Source organism: Pyrgilauda ruficollis, unplaced genomic scaffold, assembly GCF_017590135.1.
Source record: "Pyrgilauda ruficollis isolate IOZ18807 unplaced genomic scaffold, ASM1759013v1 scaffold12, whole genome shotgun sequence".
NCBI classification, from domain to species: Eukaryota; Metazoa; Chordata; class Aves; order Passeriformes; family Passeridae; genus Pyrgilauda; species Pyrgilauda ruficollis.
The window spans coordinates 7,075,353-7,100,030 of NW_024510321.1; the positions used below are offsets into that span (position 1 = coordinate 7,075,353).

Consider the following 24,678-nt stretch of genomic DNA (forward strand, 5'->3'; position numbering starts at 1 on the left):
GGAATTCAGTTCTCAAATTGAGATATCTAAATCTAAGTGTCTGCAGAGACATACTGACATATCAGTTGCCTGCATAAGCTCCCAATGTAGTTAATAAAGGGCAGAAAAATTGTGGAATATTATCAGTAAATATCCTTAACAAAAACAGATTTTGCTTTTGTTTATTGAGAGACAAGTTCCACTATTGCCCATATATGCTGTGAAAAAGAAGCATACATAGACAATTATCTGGAGGGGTTTTCTCTTTCACAGCAGTGTGTGATTTTATCATGTGGATAAAAAATATGTCATTTCAGTTTATCTACAATCATGATTTACCTTACTGCAGGAAAAAGAGAAATTAAAAAAAAAAAAGAAAAACAAAAAACAAACCAGCTTCATTAGAGGAAAAAATCTTTCACATGTTAATAAAGCTGTATAAGTTGTATAAGTTTTACCTCTCAGTGCCATAAGAGTCATACTGTGTACTTTTCAGAGAATGTATAATTTTTCAGCTGGTGACTTTGAGACTCTATTTGCCTCTAATAGGGAGATGATTCAGTCACAGTTCAACCAACAATGCATGTAATATTGTCTCTATTAAAGCTGAGAAAAATCACAAGAAAATACTGAAAAATTGAAAAGCACATTGAGTAAAAGTGACAAATATCACATCTGTGATTTAGTAGCATATGGCTTCTTGCTTATTTTTTAAAAGCAATGACATTTAAAACTGCTAATTAAGATATGTCCAAAATGGCATTCCTTGAAATTTTTATTCACAACACAACTAAAATTGAAATTATTCTTAAAATAATGAAAAATATTGTTTAATAACACAGTAGATATCTTGGGAAGTGGCACAAATAAAAAGATCTTGCATACTCGATGAGGCTAATGGTCTAAGTCTAACAGCTGACAGAATTACATTCACTGAAATATTTGTTCTCTTCAAGTAGAACCTCACTTTCCCTCACTCTCCAAATCTAATGTTATAGATAGTTATAATATATATATATAGATAGATATAGATACATATATAGATAGATATATATATAATGTTATAGGTTTTCTTTTTTTTAATAAAGCACATACCAGAAGGTCTCACAGAAGGTCTGCTAACCTCTAAATGTCTCCCTAACAGAGGCTGAGCTAGACACATTCCTCCAGCTGGTTTGTAATGATGTAAGAATGGTTTTCCCTGGCAGCTGCTTTGTGCCCAAATTTTCTTCAATATCCAGGAAAGGGATATTGAGAGAAAGACAAACCAAAGATTCTCCTAAAAGGACAAACAAACATAAAGGGAAGGCTACAGTGTGAAGACGAGCAGAGACTCAAGTTACAGTTTAGTCAATCCCTGAAGGGATCTGCTTGCCTCTATTGCTACAAATATTGTCAGGAAATAACTACGTAAGAATTATTTATATTTTAAAATCACAAAAACCTTTGCCAAGAATCAGGAGAAAGTCAAGAGGAGAATTTTAGAATGCATGCATTTTGGATTTCAAGTTTCACTGTTGTGTTCTGGTGTTCTTGTCAGTAATTTAGACAGAGATTTGCTTATACATATGCAGTTTGTGCAGCAAGCAGCATTATTTATCTATATTGGAAAATTTTGTATAATCAGATGCTCCTAGAAGAACACTTAGAGATGCTCCAGGCCACAATAATACAAAGCACTTTTGCAGAGGTGGAAGAAAATCAGGTTGGGAGAGAAAGGTAAGAATAAGTGACAGTTTATATCAAAATCAAGGTAGCCTTTAAGTAAATCAATTTAAGTATCAGGTGCAACCTACCAGAAAACATTTTTCAAAATCACCTGCTGTTTCCACACATTGATGTGCAAACTGTTGACACTACTTCCATCACAAACTTCACTTGCCAAAAAATGGCAGCCTGTTTGGAGAGGAGTCAAAGGCAATGACTGCTGCAGAACTGAAACTGCAACAGTCATTTCTGTAAGAGGGTTATTAAGTGCCCTACTTAATTTTTTTTAAGTGAATGGACTTTGCTCTTAGCAGAAACTAGATGTGCACTGAAGTAGAATAAACCATTTGAAGATTACTTTTAAAAGCCACCAGCAGCAAAATATTACCTTTTGCCCTTTTCCCCCCATTTTATTCTGTTGACTAAACACTGCAGCACATGCCCTTTGAGGTGACCCAAGCACCTAAGACATCAGTATGGGGTGGCCAAAGGTGACCAAGGGCCATGAGAAAACACCACTTTCCTGAAAGGGCTTCTGGCAGCCAAAGTATTGCTCAGTGCCCAAAATGCTACCAGACCGTGCTGGGTTTAGTGAGGTACAACCCATCCTCTTTGCACAAGAGAAGGTGGAAATTCCTTGCTCCAAAAAATAACTTGCTGCCCTTCCCTTAGCAAAAGATTTCCATGGCCATATTAATTCAGAAATGCGCTCTAAGGGTGCTTGAAAGAGATCTGAGGGATTTGCTTTCACTGGGAGATGTTGTTTAGTCCGAAATCTAAGCAAGACTCTTGTCGCAATTAATGGAGAACAACAGGATCCTCAGGGGGATGGTATACACTTGACCTGTCTTAGACACCAATCATAAGTGTGATAGACATGTATGAGATAGATGAGATAGAGGAGTTCCAGATGAGACAGACACCTCTCATGGGATGAAATGTATTAGCCTCTGGAAGCACTTATTACACTGCACTGATTGTAAAGGGAGCCAAGTTTGACTGGCTTATACTTAAAGCAGCTCAAATGAAAGACACCTGAGTTGGAGGAGACGAAATCCACTCTTACATTTAAATTTGATTACAAAGAATTGAGTTAGCTGACACAATACTGACCATGACTGATTGGGTCCGTGCTCAGAAGGACAAGTCCAATTCAACACTGAGCTGCAAGGTAGCCACTGTAATTAGTTGGCATGCTGCTAAAGACACTTGTTTTTTTCCAAGGCATTCAGTCAACTCATTTTTAACATTAGCAGGATCATTTACCAGTGAAAGGATGCAGTCTCAGAAATATGGGACAGTTACAAATGATCCAAATGAGGTATTTATGGAAAAAAAATTACAATTCTATTCTGAACACTTCAAAATATACAATGGCAATGAAGAGAAAATATTAATTCCTATTTTAAAATAGGAAATTACATATGTTCTGATGAACCTACGAATTAGTTTGAAATAAAAATTAGAAATCTCCATTGCTAAACTGAAAGCTTTTTTTTAAAAAAGTAGAAGTGTATGAATGAAAGAATCAACACATTCTGCCAATGTAAACTGACAATATTTGAAAGTGTTTTCTTTAAAATAAAATGTGAAATTAGCCTCTATACTGTCATAAGTTGAGTGAAGCTATTTTGATTTAAACCACCAAAATTTCTGTTGCCATAAGGACAGACAAGGGAGTTTATGCATGTATCGAAACTTTTAAATTCCAGTACCACTTGCACATATGAAGATATTTATGTAAAATAACAGGCACATAATTATAAAGAGAAACAAGTGACAGCAATAATGCATGAATGGTATTTTATGTTTTGCTAAGGATGACTAATGAACTGAATTTCTATGGAAATATAGTGTGCCTGACATTCTCATACCTACCCAATGAGTTCATAATGATTACTGCTATTACAATGAATACAAAATTAATGAATAATAAATTAAATCCTTACACTAAATTGATATTAGGAGCCTCTTTAAGTCATTTTTTGTAACAGTCAAGTCACAATCCATAACCTTCTGAGAATAACAAGTTATGGATTTAATTACAGATAAAAAGAAATATCTTCTATTAAAATGTGGGAAATTATGCCCTAAAAAAATTAAAAAATGGAGCAGATTTTGGAAAGCAGCAAAGAATGTTCATAAACTAAAATAATAATATTAATGGAAAAGGAAATTAGAATGTCATGTTTTTACATGCAGTGTTTCAAAAGAAATATGCCAGGGTTAGGATAAAAGATGAACTAGCCAAGCATACTTATGAAAATTTATAAAGGTTTATAACATAAAAATTTAAAGAACTCTTTCATTTCTATATACAAAAATCCTGTCAGAGGAATTTAGCTAAAAATCAAAATAAGTGTCATGTCTAAATGTGGTAATCATCAGTCAGGATTCATCAGAAATCTAAAACATTGAAGGGAATTTTTGTTCTAACAATCTTTCCAGAAATCTTCTGGAGAAAAGATAATTGTCAGCTCCACAGATATATAGCATTTTGAAAGTTTAAAGACTCTTGGAAATAAAAGATGGAAGATATTTTAAGCGGGCACAATCTTCCTCTATGTCCTACCACATTTAATGTTAGAAGTTCTGTATGGCTATATTTCATTAATGTGGATATCTTTCAGAATTAAAAATAATTATTTTACCACAAATCATAAACATTTTGATTTATCATTATAAATACCAGCATCCAAAAGTGTTTCTAACAAAGTCACTGCAGTAGCTTGGGTTCTCTGGCACACGGCTGGAGACTTGTGACTTCCACCTCCCTTGGCACAAGGGCAGAACCCATCTGCACATTTTGGAACACGTTCAAGAACTCCTGAAGATCTTCACCAACAGACGATGCACTCAAGTGCATTTCTATCAGGTACAACAGTTCCTGAACAGAATGGTGAAGAGTGGGAATCACTCCTATAACTGAAATTTCAGAGGTGAAAAAAAGAGTTCAAGAAAGAATTCTGTGTCTCAACACAAAGAGTCCATTTTAAATCTGTAAAAAGTGATTTTGCCCTGGAGTTGGTTTCTATATGAATGGCTGTATCTGGTTCATTTAGCCATGTATCACATCTCCAGCAGCGCTCAGAAGGAAGAGTATGGAAATCAAATACAACTGGTTTCACCTTTTTCAAAAAATATGTACACTGACTTCCAGGAATTCTCTCTTTAATGTGATAAAGGTGTCAAAAGAATGCAGAGTATATTTAAATATAAAGATTTATATCTAACTATCTAACTTCAGCGCATGTAAGCATCAACAACAACAGTCTCTCCCACATAAGTGTCTGGGAGAAGGTAGGGCTTGGCAGCAATAGATCTCATATTCCTGCAGGGATCTACCCCAAACTCAGTTTTACCTCTTATGATACCACTGTTCATTAAACCAATAAAAGTGGCTTAATGAACAAGTGTGACTTGCAAGTTTTTATCCAGAACAGGCACGAGGAGGATGAAGGATGCTCATCAGTGGCACCAGTGATAACCTAATGGCCATTACCAGATGCACACTAAAAGCCACATTCAAGTCTGTTCCTAAGGGTGTCAGAACTTGAAGGTATCCATGGGGTAGTAAAAACATGCTGTGACTGTCTGCTGTGTTACTGACCATTCTGTTGTGATATTTCCCATTTCTGCTTTTTCTCAGTGAAGAAATCTGAGCTATAAAGGTATTTTGGAATGAGGATTCTTAGATGCTTACTGCCTTCTGTCTAAAGCAAAGATTTATTCAACTCTATGGCAATATTCCACTAAGTTTGTTTAAAACTCTTAAGGGCAAGTAATAATTCATTTTGGTACATACGCCTCTACACATAAATATCTGCCAACTGTAACTTTTATGGTTGTTAGCTGCATAACAGATATCAGTTAATAATGGATATCAGTTTGAACAGTTTAACAGTTTAACCAAATTAGAGCACTTAAACTCTCCTTACCTACATCTAACACTGCAAGAAACCAATATTAAGGGAGAGATGGATGCACTTATTCAGACTGGCAAAGACTATCACAGAAGCAATATGTAGAAAAATGTGTAATAAATATCCAAACACTGCCTCATCACCACTTTAATAATCAGAGAAGAGAATCAGTTTCCTTGTCTATACTGTTGCTTAGGCAAACACCTACCCAAACCTGCTATTCTAGCTTACCACATCTCTCAGCTTCCTGCTCTTTTTTGTCCCCAATACTGATTTCAGATATTTAGTTATTCTATGAGAGCTTTTCTGGCAACAGGAAAAAGAGCCTTGGTTAGAATGAGAGGAAAAGGAACCAGACAAAAAAGCAGAATTGTAGGAGGACTGAGAAAACCATTGCAAATGTTTGGATCCATCCATGCTTACATCAGAAAACCTGAGAGGGACATCTGATTCTTCAACATAAAGTTAAAAAGATATTAACTTACCAACAAATAATAGTAAGTAACATCTTTTACTAAACCTTAAAGAAAGCAGAGTCTTTGGAGCTGCCAAGTGAAAACAACTTACTTGCCTAAAATGTGACTTAACTTTGAAAACATTGAGTTGCAACATAAAATAACAGGTTCTATATCAGGGGAATTTCTCAATCTGAAAGACATCAAAAATAATGTTAAAATACTCTTAATTTAATATAAAATAACATAATAACCTCTCTGACTTCCCAGTTCTCAAGTGGAAATGATTTCCTGTGCAAACCCAATTTACAGCCAAGGGCAGTAACTAGACCCAGTGTGGTTGATTTTAGCTGCACATTTCCCATTAATGTTTATGTGAGATTCACAGCTAAATTGCTGCACATGGGTGCAGGATATACCCTCAAGTTGTTAAATGAATGAAGAGAATGAATACATGGGGATTCCCACGAAGAGGAAAAATGCCAAGGAAAGAAATATCAGAAAGAATAATATAATACACAAAATGCATTCAGAGAAGGAAGGATGGGGAGGAAAAAAAGAAAGCATTTTCTGATCTCTTTCCAAAATCAGTTCTGCTGTGGGTTCCCTGAAATGATATAACAGTTGAAAAAGGCTTAACCATCTCCTACAAAACCTCAATCATGAAATCCAGAAGAAAAAATAATCTTTTTCTCAATTAAAGTCTATGTTTCAGATTAACCTACTGTTCTTTTGAACTAGATTTGAAGCTTTATCTCTTTTTGCTCTGGATTATATATAAAGGCAAAAATTGTCAAAGGAATATTTTCCACAGTGCTGCAGCCCCATGGCTCTTGATTGGTAACAGTTCAACAGTTTGTGTGGCAGAGCTGATTAAGGTTAAAAACTACTCAGCAAAAACCAGTTTTGACTGCTACCAATGAAGTTCTACTTCAGTTCCAACTGCAACCACTGAAATATTGCAACCTTCTCTCATTAGGTTTAGGTCTAAGATTTTGCCATCAGATCCTTACCTCCCTTTCCACAGTGCACACCAATCAGTCCCAAACCATTACTTTTTGATGGTCTGCATTCTTTCTCCACGTACAGTAAGAATTTCATGGTCACCAAATACCTATATTGGGTATTTTAGTTCATGAAGTAAAATCAGAGGGAACGAACACTTAATTGTGTGTGAAATCACTGCAGACCTGAGGGGCTGTGCGGAGTTTAGGAGCACAGCTGAACACCTTGAACTCCTCCGAAACCTTCCCTGTTTCTGTCTTATATATGTTTATATAAACATACATACATACATATATATATATATATAAACACACACACACACATATATATATATATATATATGCATGCAGTATTTATGCTTTCAGCACAAAGAACACCATGATAAGTGAGAACAATAATTTTTAGTTTAATCTGATAAAGACATGAATATAACACCAGGAAAAGACAATCAACACTATAAACCAAATGACACATATTATAAAAATCTTCATTGTTTTCATAATTGTATTCATACAATTATTTGCTTGGGTTTTTCTTTCATATTTTCTCATACCTTGCTAAAGTACTTTAGCAGTTCAAAACCCCTCTCAATTAAACAAATTCACTCACAAAGTAGTGCTGGATTAAATTAAAATGCCCACAAGAAAAATGGAAATATTTTGCATGTATAAAATTGAAATTTTGCGTTCATGTGTATTTGAAATTTCCAGTAATTTTTTTTTATTTCCAGCACCTTTTTAAAGAAGAGTAAGTGCATCCTTTCCTTTCCTTTCCTTTCCTTTCCTTTCCTTTCCTTTCCTTTCCTTTCCTTTCCTTTCCTTTCCTTTCCTTTCCTTTCCTTTCCTTTCCTTTCCTTTCCTCCCCTTCTTTTTATTAATATGTTTCAATGTAAATTAAAAGTATTATAATTATTTATCTCTGTAAACAAGTATAGCCAAATACACACATGCATAATAAATGTCTGATAAACATATATATATATATAAAACAATACCACACACACATATATATATAAAATACCACATATAAATGCATACAAAATATACATTTACTCTGTACCACAGATTTCCCATATTTCTCCAATTTTATATTGGGTGTTTACTCCTAAGCACCTATTTCGCTAATTTTTGTGAACTCTGATAAATGAAATTACTCTGTATTATTAGTTTGCATATGCTCAGTGCAAAACTACAGTGAAAACTGGTTTCCACAACTTCTAATTACAAAACATTAGCTACCTTAGACTTCTCCAGCTGAGCAGATTAGCATAGATCTTCTCTGCTGACAGCTTTGACCTTCACTCCAGCAAACACTTGTCAAAATGCCAAAAGTAATTACCTGGCTGTTAGGAAGGAGTAATGGGGTGTAGCTACCTACCTTTTCTTGTTACTGATCTAAAATGTCTATAAAACTTTGCCAAGAGGCACCCTCTGGATTTTGGCATATACATTTTTTTCTCATCCATCTTTTTTTTGGTCTTTTTTTTTCAACAGACTATCAAATATTTGCTATATGATCTCCTGCCAGCCAATCCCATCACAATTCTGGGGACAGTCTAAATAACCTACTAGATGGATCTTTCAACCAAAACCATTTTATGACTGCTGTCATCCTGATTTTGTTGCACTGATGCAATCAGGAAAAAATATATTTAAAAGCACCAGAAGCAGCACAGAGAAAAATTATTATAATTATCCTGTGGTGCTGGTACTGCCTATCCTCTGAATTAACTTATACATTATAGCTTATTTTCTTTTCATAAAAAGCCTTTTACTGTTCATATTTCAGATTTACAATTAAGAAAACTGAGCTGCAGAGAATTTACAAGTACTACTTGAAAAATCTATGGCTAGATTAAATCTAGAGATGTCTTCTGACTTCAGCCAACATAAATTCATACAGTTTCTCTTAATCTGGAAAGTTCAAATTTATGGAAAATGTCTTTTAAACCTAACAAAGGGATTTAACATTTTCCTGAGGACTAGGTAATTCTAGAAAGATTAAAGCATTTGCAGATTATTATAATGGTCAATTATCTCTAAATCCTGAAAACAACTTTTGTCAGACAATGGAAAACACCATTCCCAAATAAGAACAAGATCAAATGTGATAAATTCGACTCAATCTTATCTTGCATGTCAGAATGGATATGTGGAACTCAGGAAAACTCAAGGAGGAAAAAAAAAATCCCCTTCTTTGGCCATAGATAGTCCAGAAAACAAACAATTCATGCAAATCAAGTCCCTTGCCTTGTAGTCCTGACATTCCCTAACAATTGTGCAGAGTTTCAGGGAGGAGCAGCAGCTGCTGAAGGAGCCCTCAGTCCATAGGAGAAAGACTGCTTAAAATGAAGTCAATGTTAACACACAGGTCTGAACACTGCTGACAAGTGTGCCCTTGTGAGCACTGCCAAAAAACTTTGCTTATCTTCAAAAACTCTCCCAAAGCTCTCAAATAATTTCTAGTCCCACTATCAAGAGCTCATTACTTTCCCTCTCAGATACATCCCTCCACAAGCTATCAGCAGTAGAAGGTCATGCAAGTGCCTATTTTCAAGACAGATGATATGTGAATCCCCTGGACCTTCTAACTAAGCCTTTTTCAGCCAGAAACCCCCACCTGCCCCTTCATCCAGGGTCACAGTTGTGCCTCCTTCCCAAGATGTCAACCTGTAAATTGTGTTTTACCAAGAGAACAAATTGCTCCCAGGTTCAGGGCAGCTGTCCTTACACACTGTACCAAAACACCACACTTCTGGAGAAGGACCTTTTCATGTTATTACTTTTCTCCAGGTAAAAGGGAAAGCAGCCTGATTCTCAGATGAGTATATTGATTTTCTGTTTTTTCTCTTGTGCTTTAAATAACAACTATTTTTCATAGACTCCTGAAGTAGCACTGCTCTCACTCACAATTTTTATTCTTTGGCTGATATGAAAGCGATCAGCTAAAATCACAAGATTGCTAATCATCCAATTTCATATATTAAAAATAGAACATTTAGTTACATCAGATAAAGACTATTTTCCTGTTTGTACCAACTGAAATAGAACACTATCTGTTCCACATTATCCCTGTTCCACATGGTGCCTAGTGTTTATTTGCATGCACAGTTTAAAATCATTAGGTTAATCTTGTTGTTCTACATTTTGAGAAGTTATAATCAATCTGTCTAATAGGGGGGAAAAAAGGTACTGACTGATCTTTTCAAGGTAAAGATGAGGTTACAATGCTATCTGACCTAAATCAGAGTTTCTTCAATTCACTTCTTTAAGCTTACCTAGAAAGTTACATAATCATCAAAAAATATTCAAATTTTCATAAAAAAATAGCCAAACTATATAAAAGCTGCCCGGTATATCCTTGCACTACCAGATTTCTTCTAACTGCTGCATTTCTAAATAATTTGTTTTAATATGCTTGGTATCTGCTGTAAACAGAGACAGCATCTTAAGTGTACTCCACAAAAATGCATAAAACTTTATTAAAGGACTATAACATTCAGAGATGTCTGGAACGGTATTTATTATTGCTGTATATGTCATATTGCATACATATATTTCAATTTTCCTGGAAAATATGCTGCTTCTCATAAAAATGTGATATAGAAGCAATTTGGCTAAACAATATGGTGAAATACAATATTAGGCAATTGTCTTGGGGTTGGGGATTTCTGCTTGCTTTAAGTCAGAAATAAAATTACATCTCAAATATTTTAGTGTGGGGACTTTTTGATACTGTGTCCACAGTGGGATCCCCAGTAGTGCTGCTATGCAAAAATAAAAGTGTTTTGTTTCAGTCACACATTCTCCGCTCCACGGATTTTAGAGCAGCTATTTGTTGATTTGCACCAACTGAAAACTGTCCTACACATAAAATGTACAGGTCAGTTTCAAACATCTGTGCATGGAAATCTGTAGCAAGTTTAAATGGAAAAAGACCTTCCACTACCATAGTCAAAAACGTATTGGGAGATTTCTTTGACTTGAAAAAAACCACTTTGCACTCCAACCATAGAGCAGTTTCTTCCAGGATTATCAGCTCTGTAGGTGTGAAGAAGCCAGCTGCAGGAATTTGGTTATTTAGTAGTATGACAGTGTTAATATTTATCAAAATTTAAATGTTTGCATTTTTACTTGCTCTTAAATTAATTTTGAATTCTTATAGAGCTTTAAATATGTTAGCAAAGGACAATATGAATAAAGGAGACTTATGTAGAAGAAAGCAGGATTTGCACCAGAAGACTTTAAGAGATCTATCAATAGAAAAAAATATATTTTTGAATATGTTACCAAGCAGCGAGTACAGGAAGAAGCTTTCCAGTGTACTAAATTCTACCATCCTGACTTCCACCAATCTCTCCAGATTTACATGCAGGATCTCTGTATGGCAGCTCTATCATCAACAATGTCTCAGTGACTCTGTGGACATTAGTGATGATTTCTCTCTCAAACTTATACCCACCTATGATAAATATCACTTCATATTATCTATCATTTCTCTTTGAATGTAGAGGCAATCTAGGCAACTATTTTTGAATAAATGCATAACATTTAGATGAATTCTACTCTCACTATTAAAATGCATTTAGATATATTACCACAGGGCTCATTAAAAAATTCAGCTTAAAAATCTCTATTATCCTCTAAACCATGACATAAATTACTTAAATAGAAGACTTATTTTTTACCAGTCTCCACAGGCCTGCTTTTAGATTTCAGAAAAAAAAACACCTAACAGAAATACATGGGTTTCAATGTAAGCTTCCATTCTTATATTTCCACTGAACCTCTGGCATACTGTTGTTCAGCTAATAATTATTGTGTTCCACAATATTCTAATATTCTACACCAATAGTGTGTTTCTCCTTATTTTAGTTTAATTGACAGTTTTCTATTAATGGGTGTAAATAAGAGGCATGAGAATGCAACAGCATAAACTATCATTGCTTTAAATTGAAGACTATTAACTACATAATGCTAATTAGCTCTTTTTGTTTTCCTCCCCAGTTCTACAAAATTATTAGGAAGCTTTACAATTCCCAATAAGCAACCGGATTTAAGGGTTTATGCTGGAATATATGACATGACTTTATAAGTTGAACAGAAGGAAGTTCTGCAATTTTCTATTAAAGCAGAAAGTGGTTTTAAAGACAAGAAATATTCTAAAATTAGATACCTCACAGTTATTCCCAGAGGAGAGGGGTGTATGTTCAAATGAATTCTACCCCTACTAATCACAGCAATGAATACCATAATTAGAAGGAAGTCCATGGAGAAGAGTCATAACTGAAGGTTCTTCTTATTCTTCAGGACTGAGACACATTTTCTGAACAGTAGCACTTCTCACTTGTTCCATTTTTCAACAGAAGAACATGGTGGGAAAGAAATGCCATCTTGAAAACTCATTAATCATTGTATCAGACATTTCGTACTGCAGGAGACAGTACAGTTTCTGAATAATCTTCAAAACCATAATGACATCCTTTATTCAGCAATGGACGAATTTGAGGGAAATAATTCAAATAGATTTGATGATACAGTAGGTGAAAGGAAATCGATCCACTACAGAGGGCTCAGAAGGTGAAAAAGGACAATGTGAACTAAGGAGGCTTGAGCAGAAGAAATAAGGATTTACACCAAAAGACTTAAGAGAGGTAGGAACGGAAAAAGACCTGTCAAATCTTTATGTTTCACATTATAGACCAAAGAATTGTAATCCTACTCAAACCAGGGACACGGCAAGTGAAATCAGATGAACCTCACCGCCTCCTGGCTACATTGTTCAAAGTTTCTGACACAGAAGCTGTCAATTCTCTTCAAAGATGAACTTCAAATTATTCACCGACATATTCCTTGTGATCATTTCAGAGAGTAAGATATCTTATTGCACAGTCTACAGAAAATCTAGATAGAGGGAAGGAATTCACCTGAAGACTTCAAACTTGTTCTTTTTACTCCATGACACTGAATTATGACAGTGACTGACCAATGAATACTTTCAAAACAACCATCATTGCTTACAGCTGTGGGATAGAAAGAGGAACAAAGACACTATGCTAGCATGGACATGTTGGTGCCTGAAGCAAGAGCTCATCTTACTGAGAATTCTCACAAGATGTGTAAAGCTTACAGCAAGAGTCAACAAGAAAACCAAGGCTGGCTATAATGACTTTGCTTTTTGAAATTGAAGTTTCCTCCTTTTGATGACACAGAATTCATATCTCCTGCACTGACAGTCACCATGAAAAACAATGTTATTAGGAAACCAGCACAGAAAAATACTGTCAAATTTCATGATGTCAGCAAGAGAAGCAGTACATTGGAGGCAGAATAAGGCACAAATACTTTCTTCACCAACTGCACGCAGGCTCACAAAGAGCTCGGCCATTTAGTCATCCTAACTAAGAGCAGAACTATGACACCTTGGACCACTCCAAACCAATCAGACACCAGCAGCTGAAAACAATACACAGGGTAAGTTAACTCTAAGGGGTTTGAAGTATTCATTTAACTCAAAAAGACTCTTGAATGCTAAAAGCTAAGGATGGTGTTTTGTCTGTTCAGAGCTGCCAACCTCAACAAAAATATTCACATTCAATGTCAAAAAGTTTTATTGAGTATTTTTTGTCATGGATATTTCAGCTCAGCTGGGACATGAGCAAAATTTTTAGATGTTAAATCTCAAAATCTGTAAGATCACAGATTTAATCATATGCAGTCACTTAAAACTGCTGAGAAATTCTATATGTTTTTTAATATATTCCAATAACTTGGAGGCCGTGTTTTTATTCAAATCAGCTTGCTGTATTGCATAATACAGTAATATTTGAATAACAATACATTATGTTTTGCATTTTTGTGTTTCAGCAGAATTAATTTTGTGATGTTTTATTTTCAGAATTAAATCACTCACAGAGAAATGATTTTTAGACAAGAAGTTAATATGATTCAACAACCTACTCTGTAAGTCAGGACAATGGTCCCCTTCAGACTATGCACAGTGTGAAAATATGAATTTCAACAACAGGGCAACAGAAAAGTACAAAAGGCCCCAACCAACAAGGGGAAAAAAAAAAAAACACCAAAAAACAAACAAACAAACAAAAAAAAAATACCCCAAAAAAAATATACCACAAAACCATCCAAACCAATGGTTTACTTAAAAGTTATGGAAATTTAAAAAAAAATTGAAAACTTTTCTGTTTCTATATATACATTAAATTAATTGAAATTTCTGACTTTCCTTACTGGTGTGTATCACAAGGTATCTTAGGCAAAGAACCTGTTAATTCCCTAATATCTGGTTATGCACAGCCTTTCATGGTGCTGTCTGTCCCCATCACTACCATGCCTGCACTGTGCCCACAGCCCTTTGCTTTTCAGTCTTCACCTGAACACCTAAAGTGTTGCACTTCAATACAATGCAAAACAAATGTAAGCATGACTCCAACACTAAAAGGCATTTCAGCAGTGCTGAGCATCTGTGCCCAAAATGTCTCTACTACATCTCTTTTTCCCGTGTTCAGAATATATATGACCATTACAGGCACCTGATGCAAAAATTCTTTGCTTGGAAACTTGGAAAAGTGGAAGTTTCCACTTTTCTAATTATCACTGTCCTTGCCTAAATGGTAGGATTCTGGACTACACATAAAGTAATTTCATTCCTCACTTCTATATGAAATATATTACAATTTTATGTACAGTTATCTTACTGATAATTGTTCTCTGCTAGGTTTCTCCTGACCTTTAAACTGAAGAGAAAAGAAATATACATTTGTTTGTCTAAATGATGTTGTGCCAACTGTAATTACTCCTAGAGCAGGTAACTTATGTGCTGAGAAAGTTTATTTCTTCAAAACATTGAGATTAAATTGCATTGCATCACTGAATCTGACTTATTAAACAGAAATAGGCCAGAGGACAGCTACTTAATGAAAGATATATTCTATCATTTGAATGTCAAAGAGTGTGAAGCTGGCAAAATGTTGGGTGTCCTACTCTAGAACAAATAAAGGTATTGTTAATGTGAGAAAGCAAACTATTCACAATTTTAAATTACTCTGTTGTCAGCTTCCCCATATAATTATATAGCCCTAGAAACTGAAAAACAAAAACAACCAACCAAAAGTAATCAAAACATTTACACAGAATTGGAACTGTAAATTATTGAGAAAAAAGGTTTTATCAGCAAGAATGTCTCTAAAGTATTTTAGAGAGTTTATTTTACTTCAAGACAGGTCATTTGTGCACCAAGAATAAATCTCAAACTCCGAGACAACAGAGGCAACCATTTTTATTATCATACTTCCACACCTCTAGCTTTTAGTGGATATTTTAAGTCCTTCACCTCCCTACATAGTTGCTAAATTGTCCCATATCTTCTCTAACCTGAATATTTTCCAAACTCCACAGAGGAGGATGGAAAACTTTAAATATAGTTCCCTATATTTAAGCCTTAAATAGTGCAAGGAAAATATGAAGTGTATCCATTTTGGTTACAAAAATATATGCTACATGAATAATAAGACCAAACTGCTGCACAGAAACTGTTCTTGCAGCTATCAGTGGCACTTGCATGTACATAACACCTGCACAAATAGATTCCTTTTTGCAAGTCTGAATAATTTACATTCCTATATTTATTACGACATCCGATTACCTCAATTTCCAAATTATTTTCATTTCAAAGGATGTGACAGACTGTGAAATTCTTCTGTCCATTTGGTCTATTCATTTTCTGTAAACAAGGTCTGCTTTCCCAGCTCCTGGAGGGATGTCAAGTTTCCTAATAGCAGTACAGCATGGAATTATGCATTTACCTGTGCCTACCTTGGAAGTATGCATTGATTTATTCTCCTTTGGCTTCTCTTGGTAAATTAAATACTTGGAATGCTTTTCTTCAAGACACTGTTGACTTAAAAAATTTATAATTACAACTAGAGCCTGAAAAAACTTCTTATGTAAGTATATATCACTGTTGATTTTTTAAGAGAATTTATTTTTGGCTTAGAGATCTGGAAGTAAGACATTTGCTTAAAATAAATGAACTGATTAGTGAGTACATTGACAAGCACTGCAACTGCATGAGTTAGAAGGGAAAAATAAGATACTTTTTAAATTTAAAATATTTGAGGGATGGATAGAATTGTGAGCTCTTTTTATTTTTTTTTTTTTTATGTAAAGGACAAACACAAGGTTTAGTTATGACAATACTGTGGCTACACTGAAATACCAAAAGAAGCTTACGTAAAACTCCTATAAACCTCTTTCTGTAGCCATCAAAACTTGAAGCAAAGTAATTCACTAAGCAAAGGGAAGTCAAAAAATGCTTGGGATATTAATGTAATAAAGAGCAGGTAAAATTACTGTATAAACTACATTTAAATGTAGTTTGGTGAACTGCAGAAATTCTTAGAATCATAGAACATTATGCTTGGAGAAGACCTCCAAGACCATCAAGTCCAACCTTAACCACCCACTGAGGGCCCAAAGAGACACGTCTGGTTTTGAACACTTCCAGGGATGGTGACTCCATCTCTTCCCTGGACAGCCTGTTCCAGTGCTTAACCACCCTTTCAGTGACATTGTTCCTAATATCCAACCTGAACCTCCTTTGGGACAGCTTGAGGCCATTTCCCCTTGTCCTGTTGCTGGTTGTCTGGGAGAAGAGACTGACTCCCACCTGGATATATCCTCCTTTCAGGCAGTTGTAGGGAATGATGAGGTCTCCCCTGAGCCTCCTTTTCTCCAGGTTAAACACCTCCAGCTCTCTCAGCCACTCCTCACAGGGGTTATGTTCCAGATCCTTCGCCACTTTGTTGTCCTTTCTCTGGGGTGGCATTATTTTGTCCCCAGAACCTCCCCACTTCTTCCTCAGCATTTCAGTTAAGGAAGCTGAAAACAGCTACTTTGATTCCAGAGGTAAGAAAAACCAGAATGTTTTATCTTGATTTTTGCTGAAATAAACGAGTCACAGCATTTTTATGTTTCAGAGCAGCTTGTTAGAAATCAGGCCAAGGCATATCAGGAACCTCGTGGACTTGACAATATTTCCACAGCCTTGCTAAATTTCAGTGGATGTCAATTCCATTAATTTCCTTACATGTAAATGTTTGAAAACATGTAAGCCTCATTATCCACAACTGGAAAAACTAAAAACTGCATTCTGATTTATTTTAGACCTGCCTTCTGCCAGTTTCATCTGTTCTTGCACTGCAAAAGCAATTATACCATCCTGTCCATATTCACTGTTCAACTCTAGAGCTGACAGACCTTCCTCATACCATACTCTTTTTTTTTTTTTTTTCCAAAATAAAGTCTCCTTTCTTACTGCACCACTGGTTATATGGAAGATATTTCATACTTACAATCATGCCTTCTGCCTTTCCCTGAATCTTTCCATTTCAACCAGAATTTCAAATTTCTTTGAGGTATGAGAAGCAGTACTATTTGTGGTATTAAACTAAATTTGTGGTATTAAACAGAAGCAAAGGACATATTTATGAAAGAACATATGATATTCTGTTTTCTATTCCATTCCAAATAATTCTTAAAAACATTTTTCCTTGTTCAACTGATAATGGAGACTGAACTGTCATTTTCATCAAATTACCTATTACCACACTAACTACATTACTATGTAGACCTTGTATGCAAAGCTATTTTTTTCCATATGAAATTTTTACAGTAATTTACAATGAAATTCATCTGCCATTTTGAGTCCATTCACTCAGCTTTATTATACATTTCTAAGATCAACTTTCACCTTTCATTCTGTGAATAATTCAGTATCAGCAGGTTTTCTCACCATCCTTCTCACTCTTTTTTCTAATTCACTTACAACTATGTTGAATGTTACACTCCGAGCAGAGATCTTTCTACCTTTTTTTCCACTATCTTAGCCTTTTAGAAAACCAAAACATTTGTCCTAATCTCTGTTTCTTGCCTCCTAACCAATTAGTGGTTCACCATTTTTCTGTTCCATATTCCACATTCTAAGAAACAATTAGTTTCCTTAGAAACTTCTGGGAACACCTTGTCAAAAACCTCTGGCAATCCATGCAGGCTCTACCAACAGCATCATATTTGTTGATCCTTTCAGAGAGATTCAACAAGTTTATAAGACAGGGAAGATCATTGTTATAAAAAAAACATTTTTCCCAGGAAAAGTATCATACCCATTCATGAGTCACATAATTCAGCGTTTATTCTAAATTTGGAGTTCTGACAGTACACATCTAGGATTTTTTGACCCTTGCTACTCTTTATTCACCAGTTAACAAGATCCTTCTCCAATGCAAAGGCTTCTGCAAAGGAAAGTTCTGGCCTAGGAATTATTTCTGTAACTAAATTCATCCATGGTGAAGCAAAAGTAGAAGTTAATGAACAGATTGGAGCTCCCAGTGCTTAATCACATGAACTTTTCTTGTTTCTGTTTTCAAGCAATATTGCAACTCGTTTACTTCTGATTTTTAAAGCCTATCAATTGAGTAATTTGGAAACAAATCAGTCATCAATTCAGATACCTTGCAAAAATTGGTTTTTGAAGTCAACAACTCCATAATACAGTTAATAGCCAAGCAGAAAAGGAACCAATAGGAGTCCTTAGAGCAGTGGCACTTACTCAGAAGCAGCTTAATTCTAAAAATGCAACCTTTACTTCCAAGATTAACTTGTCATTGAAACAGCTGAAACAGCACAACAAAAAAGGCATATTTCTACCATTTTTTCTTCCAGAAAATAAGGCTAAGGTGTCATAACATTTTTGTTCCCTGAAAAAATAGTATCAGTAAAGTGATCATCTTTTACAAATGACTAATGTGTTTTTATGAGCTTTTGACAACACTGAAGAGTTTTTCACCACACTGGAATTTGACGACAAGCCTCTATTTAATTTTCTTGACAACCAAGGAAGTCTCAAACAGTTTTAATGGACTTAAAGATGTTAAACTTCAATTTCTCATGTGCCACTCACCTCTCAACTCTCCCCCCCTTTAAATGTCAGCTTTCTGGGAGAACAAGATGTGTCTATGCTGTTTGCAGTGGTAGTGACTGCTAAACAAACATGTGGGTGGTCACAGTTTGAGAAAGGAGGACAAGGACCTACCTGCTTCTTTGGCAACATCTGCAGTTGAAATATTTTGGAGGTTTGAGTGCACTCGGAAGGTCACAGCTGGTCCCAGGACACTGAAAGAGATTATTAAAAAAATGTAAGATTCATAATCAAGAATCAATGTAAGATTCATAATCATGCCATAATATCCCTTATCAAAATAGGTTTTTAAAGAGAACCTATTAAGACACCATTTAGCCCCCTTCCTTTTGCTTCATTAGCTACATTTGCATACATTTTTATGCCTCTTGTGGTTTCCTGTGTGTATTTTGTGCCCGTCTGAAAGAATTTCAATGATATTAACTAAACTTCAGAACACTTCTGTAAATACTATTCTTATTATGAAGATGGCAAAATGGAGGCACGGAAATTGCTATTCAGTGAAGTACAGCATAGATCATCACTGGAATTCAGCATCCAAAGAAGATTACATGTATTTTCACATTTTGTATTTCTAGTATCAACACAACCTCAGTTGCTGTTGTCACACCTGCAAGTCAGAGGGACAATATAAAAACTCAGAATATTTATCTTAATGATATTCTGTAAGAATATGTGTGAAGAGATTCTGGACATATCTGATCTAATAGCTGGTTTGACCACAAAAATACCACAAAATATTTATCACTTAACAACAGAGGGGATAACAATTTTTGAGAGGAAATTATTTGACTCTGTGAAGACCTTTCTGCATGTAGCCTGGTGTTCCTTTATGGCACTGAAATCTATAAGATATTTACAGAAGAAGGTACTGATTAGCCAGATGTAGAATGGCAATGTACTCTGGGTTTCACCAAAAAATATCATCGTGCAAGGAAAAATAAATCTGTATTAGTAATGTTGCATTCACTCTCCATCCATCCCAATAAACATCCTACAGGTACATCTGATGAAAGGAAAGAAGACATTTCAAGTGTGATGTCCTTAAAACTATACTTAAATACTTATCTACAAAACACATAAGAAAAATACACATAAAAATATAGTGAATGTATTATTGAAGAAAAATTTCTGGGGAACAAGAGACTATACCAATTATAAGGGAGGAGAAGAGCATAAGATCTGAAGAAAAAGAAAAATTGGCACTGTTTTATAGAAGTTTACTTACATAATATATATCATGCAAGTTCCCAAGGTTTTTTACACTCATATTATCAGTGAAAAGAATTATATTTATTCTATGAAGAGCAACCCTGCTTAAAAGGTGAAGTGCATGGGCTGGAACTGTACATGTAACAGCTTTTAACTTCCTATGGCCATGGCTAAGGAGAGACTGAAATCTGAAAAATTGCCGCATAAAAGAAATAACTTGAAAAATATTTTGTTGCAGGGCTTGAAATGAAGTATTAAGTTATTCTTTTAGTAACATGCTCATCTCTTAAAATCATAGAATGGAGAGCACTTAATGAAGTGTGCTAATTGCATCACATATATCTTAGACAGAAATACCTTTAAACTTTTTCCATTTCACACAGAAAAAAATCTTTCCTTAACTATTAGACTTTGCTTTGAGGTTACAAAGGGAATCAGAGTAAGAATAAGAAATATCCTTTCATCTTTTACTAGCAGAGCATGCACTGCACACATTTTATTCTGGAGTTAACAGGGACTGCCATTAATCAATCGTTTTTCTTGAAGTACTCTTGGGGGGAAAGGAGAAAGAGAAAATAATAGATTTTATTGTTAAAGGACTCCAAAAGTCTGGTCAGTAATGGTTAAGAAACACTTTTAACTATGCCAGGCAAGTATAAAACATTTGTCAACATCATATTAATATTATAGATTAAAACGCTCAACAATTGCAAAGTACTTTTTTTTTGAGATAACTGCTTTACAAAAATCCAGACTGTTCTCTCACTAACTCTGAGATAATAAACCATAAAATGCACCTCTTTTAGGTTATCAAACACTGACTCTAACTAATCTTGCACTGTCCTTCTTTCTTTGCTGCCAACCTAAGCGACTCCTCTCAGGTGCTCAGATATCTACAGTGCAATTAGCAGTCTGCTTTAAATAAAAGCAGCATCACCCCAGTATGCAGCTCTTGCATCACCAAGATAGGAGGGAAAGAAAAACCAATTTCAGATATTCCCCCCAAATCTTCACTGCATAGTCCATTATAGCTAAGAACCTAGAACAAACACAAAATTTCAACCACAATATAGTTATACTTTGGCTCTATCAGGAAAGACAAAAGGTTTCCTGCCCTCCTTCCCTTACCTGAAGTTTTATTTTTACCTCTCAGCCACTCCCTACTTCCTCCCACTTGTCCTGCCCCATTCCCAGCAGCCTTGCACATCCTGGCATCAGTAAAATCATAGATTAAAACTGGATCATTTCAGTGACCCAGCCCAGGCAGTGAGAGACAGGGATTTCCAAGGAATGAAGCCTGTCATCAACCATCCCACCATTCTCTACTGACTCCACATGGATAATCCAGGAACACAGGAAGATCAGAGTCATACCCACATCAATGTTGCCACAAGTACTGTCATTTCTCCTCACTGCTCAGGGAAAACAAGAACAAAAAACAGGGCAAGGAAAAAAAATTCCTTATGCAAGTGGGATGATACTGGGTTAAGACCATCCTTTTGCAAGAAAGAATAAATCTCAGAATAATTTAAAACACCCACTCATATGTTGCTCTGTGGGACATTGTTTTCCTCTACTGTAGCAATTGAATTATTCTATGTTAGAAATCACCTGAGCACCACATCAGCATGGCTTCACTAGGAATATTTGCAAAATACAGAAAACAAAGCTGCTTTTGTCAAATTTTTTGCACATTGGCATTCTGTTTATTTAAAAGCAAACAAAAGACCTTCAGATTACTTGGTCAAAATTGCATTTCTGCTTGATGTTTTGGGAACTGACTGCTTCAGGAGCTCATAAAATGAGATTTTTCTCATGGGGGCTTCTGGCAAAAGCACTCAATAAATAAACATTTCAATAACAAAAGATGCCCTTTAGGGAATTCCTCACTGTTCATTATGTGTTGGATGAGAACATTTAAACAAAACCAGTAATTATTTGAGTGCAAATTATTTTTAAAATACTTTTTAACAAGAGGTCAACCAGCCTGAAAAAAGGTTTCAAGATGTATAAAATACAACTCTGATAGAAAATTTGAGTTGGGTGAATGAGACTGCTTTCCTGTGTCAGACCCTCTGAAACCTGGCTAACATTAATGGCAATTGTCTTCCAAATGCTCTAAATACAGGGGCTCACTGAGGTGCTCACACTTGTTTATAAGCTGATGAATTGGAAGCAAACCATTCCCACAGATAAGGGAGATGCTGGGGGAGCAGAGGCATCTCTGCTGCTGGTACCTTACCCCAGCCAGCACTCACCCAGCTGGGCAGGAGAAAACAGTCACACAGAAACCACATTGACCAGGCTGAAACCTCACCCACATCTGGCATCTGCTGCAAGTGAGGTTAAGAATGTTAGACAGGAGTTTTTGTCTATCCTTCCCCTGAGCTGCACGCTACTACAATTACCCCCAGGTAAATCTGTAGTATTTTTTTCTGAGCTTATACTCACTTAAGTAAGTGAAGATTGTAAATTTTAGAAGCTATCTGGACTTAATTGTAATTGCACTTATCAATTTTTCCTTATATTTTCTTACAATTATTTTTAATAAAAGTAAGCTGTTCAAGGGTAATAAAGAGTGACTTCTCCTCACACAAAATGTAATGTGTGTTGCAATGACCTGCTAAATTTATTATTTGAACTTTACCAACTAATTACCCCCCTGTTGGCTGTCACAACTTTTACCTTTTTTTCTTTACTTACGATAATGTTGCCTTCAGTCATAATAAGGGTTTTTTTTAACAAAGACATTCTAAGCATATTGCAAATTGTCACCCTTATGTGCTGTTGTCTTTTATTCTGTTTACTAGAGATGAAATAATTACAGTGTTTATACCAAAATGACTTGAAGGTTGATTGCTGATTTAATAATATCCCCTCCCCTTGGGTTTATATTTCCCATCTGAAGGTGGGAGGGTGCACAGCACACACAGAAACAAAGAATATTCTTTGTGTAAAATATAAGTATTTCCTTTTGTTAATTGTTTTACGACTAACAGCATTCTTCTCATATTTTCCCTGTCAACAAATGAATGATCTGAATAAACAGAGCTGGAGCATGATCAATATGGCAAGGTCCATATCACTTTCAAGCCGTAGGTTATAATTATATTTATGAATGACAGGATTTAAATCTCCATAAATTATGTAGCAGGCTTTGCACGCCTGCTCCTCCCCCTCGTGTGCGCGTACTCCAGCGCTGCAGGATCACACCGCGTGTTGGCTCAGAGATGCAGGCACAGTCTATCATACCCCCTAGTGGAAAAGGATTTGAGAAACAAGTGCCAACATGGGTCTGTGTACTCTTGAAGATGAGACATAGAGCTGATGCCAAATGGAAATGATTTGAGGTGGCATCTCATTTTTAAGATACAGGCAAAGTGCAATTTCTCAAGACTGGAGGAAGATGAGGAGATTAGGATTGGCTATTTCCAACATCAAACATTCTCCTAATGACCCCATTTAATAAAACAGGGCTTGCCTTAATAAAGCTTAGATTTGAAATTGAAGTCACCACTTGTCTATATGTTCATTTCAAAATCCTTTAATCTCTGGAGGTTAAGAAAAGCAATTAGTAACGCTCCAGAGGACTATGCAAAGCAAATTTTATAGCAGTGAAGGTAATTGTCTCAGGAAACATTTGGTGGGCTTGAACTAATGACTTGCAATGTATACACATTTCTATGCCTTCTGTGTATAGGAATTTGAAGCTTATGTCCATTGTTTATATTGCACTGAAGCCCCTTTTTCACCTTCTCAATTTTGGAAAAATTAAGATGCTCGTGTTGCTGTAAATGTTTTACATATTATATTTAGATGTACATAAACATAGTTATGTCAAATCAAATCAATGGGGAAAAGCACATAATTAGCAGAGGCATTTTTGTACTACATTATGTTTCTACAACATGATTTACAGAGAAAAGCAAAGGCAGAAAATTTCAGCTGGACATTGACACATAATACATGAATGGATTAATGGCTATGTAGTTCTCCTTCTGATATTCAGAGTAGCTGTACATCAGTTGACCACTTGATTTCAAGTTTGACCAACATTTTTGACCAGAAATGTTGACCAGAATTTATTTTGTGAAGCATTGCATCACACTGTATTTAAATTGCAGAAGCAGGTACCTGACTGATCTTCAACGATTGAAGAAAGCTTGCAAAGGATGTGTTGTGCTGACCTGCTACAAAATAACATCCCTGAACTGTTGAGTACAGAATTATTGATCATCACACAGGCTTAATACTAACAAGACACACATCTCTCACTCTTTAATATCTATACTGTTCAAAGATTTGCTTCACTTTGCACCTGGACTGCAGAAATATCAATGTGGAGCTGTATGTCTTCTCACATTCCTATTGACAGGTATGTATGCACAGCCAGTGATCAATTA

General features: G+C 35.4%; 1 protein-coding gene across 1 annotated transcript in view; it reads right to left on the reverse strand.

Moving 5' to 3' along the window:
* PTPRN2 (protein tyrosine phosphatase receptor type N2) overlaps positions 1-24,678 on the reverse strand; it is a 630,254-nt gene that overhangs the window by 327,869 nt on the left and 277,707 nt on the right. Inside the window, exon 11 of the mRNA XM_041487587.1 lies at positions 19,178-19,257. Coding sequence (XP_041343521.1) covers positions 19,178-19,257 — 80 coding nt within the window. The remainder of the gene's footprint in view (positions 1-19,177; positions 19,258-24,678) is intronic.